General features: G+C 35.5%; 1 protein-coding gene and 1 long non-coding RNA gene across 4 annotated transcripts; both read right to left on the bottom strand.

The window, feature by feature from the left end:
* Positions 1–4,688: 4,688 nt before the first annotated feature.
* Positions 4,689–5,960, bottom strand: LOC144561784 (uncharacterized). Of its 2 annotated transcripts, XR_013513921.1 has the most exons (5): positions 5,884–5,960; positions 5,376–5,703; positions 5,137–5,233; positions 4,901–4,995; positions 4,689–4,806 (listed from the first exon to the last, which is right to left on the bottom strand). It is a non-coding gene; the product is annotated as an uncharacterized LOC144561784 (long non-coding RNA). The 2 variants fall into 2 exon arrangements; XR_013513920.1 differs by having other exon boundaries at positions 4,901–5,233.
* A 1,092-nt stretch (positions 5,961–7,052) lies between these two features.
* Positions 7,053–8,693, bottom strand: LOC144561746 (uncharacterized). Of its 2 annotated transcripts, none has more exons than XM_078310840.1 (2): positions 7,555–8,693; positions 7,053–7,148 (listed from the first exon to the last, which is right to left on the bottom strand). In XM_078310840.1, exon 1 carries the CDS (start codon positions 8,648–8,650, stop codon positions 7,595–7,597), a length of 1,056 nt encoding a protein of 351 aa, XP_078166966.1. In that variant the 5' UTR covers positions 8,651–8,693; the 3' UTR covers positions 7,053–7,148; positions 7,555–7,594. The 2 variants fall into 2 exon arrangements, with proteins under 2 accessions (XP_078166966.1, XP_078166973.1); XM_078310847.1 differs by lacking the exon at positions 7,053–7,148 and adding an exon at positions 7,270–7,438.
* Positions 8,694–9,031: the final 338 nt, after the last annotated feature.

The raw sequence follows: 9,031 nt of genomic DNA, 5'->3' as shown, positions 1-9,031 counted from the left end.
TTTAACTTATTGCCTGAAGATTACTTAAATTATAATTTTTCCAAGGAGAAATTTCCATGTAAATTCCTTAGAAGTTTCAATATTTAATACTTATCCCTCTAAAATCAATAATTACATATTTATCCTTAAAAACGGTACAAACTCACATAATTATCCAATTCAGTATATATAACATTAACTTTTTATTTGTTCTCTTTTTACCCTTCTATTTTTCCTTCAAAGGCTAGTTCCTGTCTTTTTCTAAAAGTGTATGCCATGTTTTGGTCACGTTTCTATGTTTCCTTCTTCTCGGTAAAAGAATATGTATTTATTGATTTTAGAGAGATAAATATATAATATTAAAACTTTTGAGGAATATATATGAAATTCCCCCTTTTGCCAATATGTCTATTTCAGAGTCAACAATTTTTTTTTTCAGAGGAGATGGATTAAAGCAAGGCATCATTTTCATTTAGTTCTCTGTGTTATAAAATGCGGTGTTGTAATTTGGACCAATCTAATAATTTATGTCCCTTGTCATGTTTCTTATTGTGTCTACCAATTTATTTGCATTTAGTTCTCACAAGTGTTGTAACATAGGACCAATCTAATAAACGTAAATAGCCTGCTACTACATTAAAAATATCTATGTGGATCACATATAAAGTCTAATTAGCTAAAAACGGATTTAAAAAATTTAAAATTCATTACCAGACTCATTATTTGAGTCCGCATATTCAAAAATATCCAGAACTCATTATACCTCCTGAATTCTTTTATCACTCCAGCGCTAAGTTACTCAGATACTTTCAATTGGGCTCCGTATCTGTATCGGGTGCGTATCGGATACGGGACTCAATACGTACTAGATATGTCAGCTGGCGTATTGAATGACGTGGCGTATCTCTAATTATCTAATACGGTTCCGATACGGACTGATATGGGCCAATACGGCTCATATACTGATTGAAACGGACACTGTGCACCACGCATGGACTGGGTCCTGTGAACCGCGCAATGCAAAATTTTTTTTTTCGGCGAACCAAAGATTCGAACCCAGGATCTAATGCATAAGCACCATATCACTTACCCATTACACTATCTTACACTTGTTATCTTTTTTTCTTTTGAGTAAAAGTTGGAAGTCAAGCCGGATTTCGAATCCATGACCTCTCATATAGAAACCATGTGCCTTTGTCACTAGACCAAAGGCTAGTTCTCCTTACACTTGTTATCTTAAGCTACTAGCTTTGCATTTAGCTTATACTTGCATTGATTTTTTATATTTCATTTATAATACAGTGTTAAATTAATAAAATAATTAAAATAAAATCTATATAGTAGCCGTATTGTATCCAAGATATTTAAAAATTAGCGTATCATCGTATCCGTATCATATCCGATACGATACCCTTACCCGTGTCCATACAACATATATAGCTCCAGCGTTTTGGTAAATGTGGAGTTCCAAACCGGATGGAGCGGTGCTTCTAGTGATGAGACTGCTAAATGGGCTGTTGTTGTTGGACTCCAATGCAGCCCAATAAATGGAGGTACGTGTAAATGCTTGGCAATAAATGGGCTGCTGCGGCGCTTCTAGTGCTGAAGCTAATTCTACCCAATAAATAGCCATCTAGTGCTGCGCCGCAGCCCAATTAATTCTACGCATTTACAATTGTTTTTAATGCTCTCAGTGCTGTTTATTGGACTAAAATATTTTCTGAATTGGCTGTTGTTTGTTGTATGTTCTTTATTTTAAAATCTGCATAAATAAGTTTGCATGAAAATTCAGATATTGCACTAAAACTGTATTTAAAACATTAACTCTCACAAATTTTGAGTTTAGATCCAAACTGTCTGATTTGATTTAGCATGAATATTAAAAGGACCCCGTGCATTCCACCTCATCAGACCAAGTTGACCCAGATTCTGATTAGACGGTCCGGATCTAAACTCACAATTTGAGTTACTTTTAAGAGGATCCGGACTCCATGCTTTGACCACCAGATAGAATACAAGGAGGCCAATAATTTTAGAATTTTTTTTTTCAACTTTCGGGAGGATACAATAATTTTAGAATAATTTTAGAATATAAGAGGATCTATACTCACAAATTTCACAATTTGATTTTTTTTCTTTCCACTTTGGGGCTTGCCGTTGCTGGTCTCTTTTTAGAATTATTTGTGTTCTTAGGAACATTTGGTGTAATACCAATAGAGCAGTTTGTTGGTTCTCCTCCTGAGCACCATTTTTCTATTTGGTGTAATACCAATCGAAAAGTCACTTTTTACCCTCATGAATACTGTCTCATTGTTATTGTAATTTGATGTGGAGGGAGAATCATCAGAAATTTTTCTTAGTGGTGTTTTTCTTTCGGGTGTTTTGAGTGGACTTGGTTCATCAATGCTTTCAGTGGTATTATCGACCTTTTTCCTCATCAATGCATATAAAGCACAGCCTCTCCGCAAGGGAAATAAATCTGTTGTTATTCCAAAGGAATAACAGGAACATGTTATTATGATCCCATCTGTTGATCTTTGTGGAGATTCACGCATGAAAAGAAAAATTCGTTGAGATCCGCACATGGAAAAATTTGAACTGTTACATTCCGTGAAATTCTTCTATTTCCTGGAATTGATTAATAGTGAGAACCAAACGTCCTCTATATGAATTAATAGAATATATTAACATTCCTAAGCCAATCCAAGACAACTAGACTTAAATACACTCAACATTGAGGAAAAAAAAATAGGTACATAAGATCCAAATCGTTGATAATTCATGAGGTTGCTATGAGCCTCCATATCAGGCTCTCATATACATTAGTATCAGACTTAACCTGTTTGGCCAGTTATTTGAGAGATGGTAAGATAGAAAGAACACAGCACATTATGCTCAGAGATAACATGCATGTTATCGGCCAAACACAGAGAGTACAAGAGGAGGCATCGGCAAATAGAACTTTGTTTAGGTGTGAATGGAAAAACTATTAAAAACAGCTAGCGAGATAATTAAATTGATTGTTTTATTGATGTATTGATCATAAATTTACAATACATATATACATCACAGCTATAGATACATCATATAAGGCTTTACTAGCCTTTAAGGATAACGACATAATGCTAAAAATAAAAATAAAAGAATATAATTAATGGATCTATTAGCCTAAGTAACTAGCTGTTTGCCAGTTGCTTTAATGGAAAAGAAAAAGAGCAACAGTACACGAACCAGTTTGTTTATCAGAAAAGAAAAGGAAAGCAAAGAAAATAGCTCAGGGTATAATTTGCAAAAATACAGAGTCTGGATTATGCTAAGTGTACCCAGGGGCGGAACCAAGGCCTGGGCCAGCCCGGGCCCTGGCCCCCCCTTGGCACAAAATTTTTACAGAGTCTTTTTAATCAAAAGAAAAGCTGGGCACCCCCTTTAGCACCGAAGGCCTCTCTAAGCAGGCCTTAAGGTAGAGGAGAAAAACGTAGGTCCAATTCAAGGAACATGTTGGTTTGCTAAATCAAACGTAGGCCTTAAGGCAAAGGAGGAAAACGTGATCTCTCTCAAGCGGCAAACGCAATATCTGGAAAACACAAATACGCAAATATGCGAACCATCCCAAACGGCAAACGGCAAATGCGAATATGCGATCTCTCTCTCGATCTCAAGCGAAAATTGATGCCCTTCTCTTCACGTGATCAAGATTCAGAAAGGTAATAATTTAGCAATTTTCAGTTTTAAATAACTGCCTGATTCAAGAGATGACTTTGTGGTAATTATCCTGAAATTAGAGTTTGATTAAAAAGTCACATCATAAGGATTGCAATATGAAATTGTGCTAGTTTTTGATTGAAATTGCTGAATGTTTTTATTCTGAAAAATAGCTAGGTACCACGATATAACAAAATATGTTGCTTTCTTTATAGTTTCATTTTTCATATTAAATCTACTTCATTGTCATTTTTATTAGAAAATAACTAAACAATCTTTGTGTAATTGGTATAAATAAACAAATGTAAGAAATTTTCAATCATAATGAAATAATTAGGCCACTGTATGTAGCAGATAATTTTTTTTTTCTGAGAAACTAGTTAGGCCCCTCCTATCGATCATTCCTGGTTACGCCACTGAGTGTACCCAAATGTATTATTTCCAACAAAAACTGATGCAACCTGATTCTTATTTAGCCTTCAGAAATGAGTTTGAAAACACAAATTGTTCTTGCTCCATCTCTTGGTTGTCCCAATTATAAACTTCATACAAATCATCATTTGACAATTGACACAAAGTCATGCTTCCCAGCATTATCCAAATCACTACGGGAGGTTTTGAAACTTTCTTCTGTTTCATCTCTTTCTTCTTTCATTCTCGAGTGAGCATCCTTATGTTAATATGAAACAATGCACACTGACAAAATTCATAACAGCATCACAGAAAAAGTGATCAAGCGAACACAGAGATTTTAACGTGGTATCGCCTATAGCGCACTCCACGGTACACACCCACCCACCCAATATTTTATTTCATCTCAAAGAAATTCAGTTACAACTCACACAACACAGAAAAATTCTCTCTTTCTCTCTTATTTTTTTTTTCTTAGAGAAGAGAGCTTATGTGCCCCACTAGAGGTAGCACATCCTGTACGCATCCAAAATCAGAAAAGATTCTCCAGCTAACAATTTTTGGTAGAAATTAAACACCATCCAATAATAAGAAATCAACCAATTCATTAGAGGGCGCATACATGTCTTGATTCATCTTCAAGAAATATTTGGCCTGATCCACTTCCTTGATTTACTCCTCTAGATCTGGTGTGGCACCAACTACACGTGTCAGCTTGTAGTTCCAACACACACGATCAGAGATCATGTGCATATGGTGCCACAAATATTATACGATTGAAAAGCAAGTTTTAGAGAATTAGATTCACCTGAGAGTGAGGCGAGGACTCTGATTCTTCTGGTGCAACTTTATCTACTTGGATCTCCAAAATCTCTATAACCACCTTCTCAAATTGTAATTTATCTACATCGAAAAAAATACAGTCAGCATTTTGGTTTATATTTGATGAAATTCTTGGATCACTTCAATACCATCCTATGATGAACAGTCAAACAAGCTTGAGAATTGGAGAAATCCATGTTATAAAAGAGAATAAGAGTTAACCAATGAGGTGATGAATAATGGCATCACGCACATGTGTTGGGTGTCTCTCATCCTCACTCTTGAATTTTAATTTTAACTGGTGTCTTGTTCGTATTCCCTATAACATAAATGACAAAAAAAAATTAGAAACAGTCAGTCTATACAAAGAACTACAATAAAAAGGGAGATAAGCAGATCTTCTGAGATGCTTTGACTAATTATTTTGTTGTTTGATACTCAGAGATATTTTAGTAAATAACCTTGTAGGACAACTAAATTTCAAATCGGGTCGACCAGCTTGAGGACGATCGGTTCATATAGGTGTGGCAGTTTAAATTTTTTATCCGTTGGTTCCAATGTCTCCTGTGGGGTGGGGACATGACTGTTGTTTTCTTTTTCATCCCCATTAAATAAAAAAAAAAAAAACTCGAATTCCTCCTGCTCTCTCCTTCTGGGACAGCAAGAGTAAGCAACCAGAGAAAAATACAACTTAAAAATTTAATCAGATTAATAAGAAAATCGAGAAAATGGATTGCAAATACCTTGAATCACTATTGGAGTTCCTTGAGGCTGCCTCTTTGTCTTGTGCTAGTTAAAACACAAAACAAAAATATTACCGAGGCCCCACACAAATTTCTCAAAAGCCGATATAAATTAAGTAAAACTGAAGGAAGAAATGAGGAAGATAACTGTTTGAAATTGTGATGAAATTGAAAGAAATTAAATTTGCATTGATTATGTAATTTCTCAGAAGTTTACAATACATACCAAAGTTCTATTATAATGGATATAAGGCTCAAGAGCCGTTAGAAAGAGCATTTAGCCGTTGGAAGAAGAATTCCTTTTCTGGTCAACATCTAAGAGGAAAAGAAAATCAAACTCTTGGTAAGAACAAAATCAGATAAAAAACAACTGAAACTATTGGCAACATTAATTTGGGGTTATATTTCACTAGGGCTACCAAATCGCTCATTGCCAGTGCATCAAAAGAAAAATAATGTTAAAGTTTGAGAAATGAAGAATGAACTTTTATTGATTTGTTATGATCTATTACATGAGCATTACATGGATATTTGTAGTCCAAATCTATTGTAGCCATTTGTTACTTTCGTTACATGCTAGATTTTGTACATGTCTAATTACAACATTTAAGCTAGGTATATAATTAAGTTCTAGCAGCTATATTTTGGATGCTAGCTAAATTCCTTCCGAAATAAGCCTATGATGAATTTTTGACACAATTCTCTTATTTCTTAACAGGTAAGGACGCTAATAACCTGTTCAAATTTTATCCAAAAGGAAATGTGCCAGAGCCAGGGGCGGAACCAAAGGCCTAGGCCAGCCTGGGCCTTGGCCCAGAAAATTTACAGAGGCCTTTTAATAAATAAAAAAAACCGCCCCCCCCCCCCCTTTAATATACGGAGCACCTTCTCATTGGCTATCTGTGCCTCCTTATCCAAATGGAAAAGCCCATGAACTTTGGTTTTGAGAACGTGGACTCCTTTTCTCTCTTCCTGGCGCCTATTGTTTGACAGCTTATGATGTTTCCTGCTAATGAAAATTATTTTGGTGGTTGGGCTCAGACGCTCAGTTGAGATCAAATATTTGTGAGAATTTAGATGTTTCATTCTAATGATTCATTGTCTAAAAATCTCGGAATAATTGGCAGATATGTATAGTTATTTGAAAAGTATTTCTGACCTTTTGATGTAGGAATAATGGTCATTTGAAAAATTGTAAACATAAATTCTTGTAACATGAAACTAAAACTGATATCCTGAGAAACTAGTTAGGCCCCCCCCTATCGATCATTTCTGGTTCCGCCACTGGCCAGAGCCATATACATGCTTAGAAGGATTAAACCAAACAAGATGTATACAGGTGTACACAGGACTGAATGTCATATTGGCAGAATTTAAAAAAAAAAATGCTTTGAAGGGTAACTTCACTTTTTTCTGAGGCGACCCCTCTTCAGCATTTGCATCGGCATTGGTACTGCCTCTGTGTTTTCTTGGTTTTTGCCATTGTATATACTATATAAATTAAATTTGTCATATTCATAAAACATTAATGTAATGAAAGCATAAGAAAAAAGGAGAGCCAAATAGATTATATTAAATAATTTTGAGTTAAATTAGTGTCTTTACATTTAGGACTCACACTAAAACCTCGTGCACTTTGATTTATTCATAACAAGTAAACAAAAGCATGCTCGAATAAGAAATTTAGCTGTAAAAAACTCCGATCGAGTACCTACCTAATTCTAATGTTATTGCTGAACAGGTCATCCTTTGAGAATTTTTCCAAAGATTTAATGTTATTTCTGAAAAAGTTATGTAAATGCAATGATGTTTAGTCAAATATCATGCAAAGAATAGAGAAAAATGAAAACAAATAAAAAGGAAAAAAACGGAAAACAGAGAGAAAAAGAGCTATTACCTATTGCAAGAAGGGGACAAAGGTTGGAGCCCGTGTGAAATCATTCAATCACTCTATCTGGTATGCATTGAATCTTGTGCCAGTCTACACCATTTGGTTGACACCTTTCCCTTAACACTGGACAACCACTTATTGTAATCGTTTGGACTGATCCTGGCAGTTCTGGCAACCTTGATATTTTGGGACAGCCATCGAATTCTATATACTCGAGCGTTGAGAAGCCACTCAAAGTTATTGGTAGGTACTGTGTTTTGCAATTCAAAAATGCAAGAGTCTTGATAGATTGAAGGTGATCAGATTTCTCAAATGAAATTTCTTTTTCTTCGCAATATTCTATACACAAAACTCGCGGAGCAAAAAAATCTTGGGATGATAAAAGTTTGTTTAACATCTCCAAGCTACTGATAGATAATTGTTGTCGGCAACCTTGCCAAGACTCCAGAACAGATTCTACAGAAAGATTTGGAAGTTGAAGTAGCTCAAGCTCATTAATAAAAGGACGAGATTCTAAGCCCTGAATGACTCTAAGACCGCGACAGTTATTAAGCACCAATGATTTAAGTGAGGTTAGCTGCCGAATTGATAAGAATCCTTGCAAGTTGCAATTTTTAATTTCAACATCCTGGAGGAATGGAAAATTGTTGTTTAAAATAGCCTGAGGAACTACACAAGATATAATTGTAAGGGACAGCAGAGTGGGGGGCAGCGGTGAATTGTCAGTGACTGTTGGAACAAATTGCTTGAACTTGTCCAATTGTTGCAATGACTTTCTAAACATGTCAACACACCAACAACCGACTATCAAAAAGCACTGGAGATGAGGGATTGCATGCAGACCACCAAGTGATCTTAGATACCAACATTGTTCTATCTCTACTACTCGGAGGCTCTGTAGAGATTCTAAGACTTGTATTGGTGGAAGTGTGGTTATTGTCATGATGCCTGATAGGTATAGTTCCTCAAGAGTTACCATTTCTCTCAGGCAATCCGACAATGCTCCATCAGATATACAACAATAGCCAAGATGAAGGATGCGAAGCATGGAGGGTAATTTCAATTTATTTGCTCGAGTGTTGCATCTGAAAATAAAGTTCATCCGTTCCACATGACAAGTCCACCAAGCTCTATTTACATTTATATTTCGGGAGGTCTCCCATGCATTAATATCCTGTACAGTGCTTTCCAAAATTTGAAACTCATCTCCAAATTTTTCTACTGAGATCATTTGCTTAAAGCTTTTAAGTTCGTGATCAAGTGCATGTGTAGCACCATCAATAAAATATTTAAGAAATCCACTTTCCATTATGCTCTGGTTTTCATTTACTCGCAACTCATTCTCACATACTAAAATCAAACACTGACATTTAATGATTGATAACGTAGCAAGGCATTCTGGAAAAGTAGATAATTCTCTCAAAGCCCCTAAATTTTCAAGCACGATTTCAGAGCAATGACGGTACTGATGAAAATTTGGAGG

The sequence above is a fragment of the Carex rostrata genome, chromosome 1 (assembly GCF_964058835.1).
Source record: "Carex rostrata chromosome 1, lpCarRost1.2, whole genome shotgun sequence".
In the NCBI taxonomy this organism is placed as follows: domain Eukaryota; kingdom Viridiplantae; phylum Streptophyta; class Magnoliopsida; order Poales; family Cyperaceae; genus Carex; species Carex rostrata.
The sequence above is the reverse complement of the archived record's forward strand: the minus strand, read 5'-3'. Positions and strand labels throughout refer to the sequence as shown.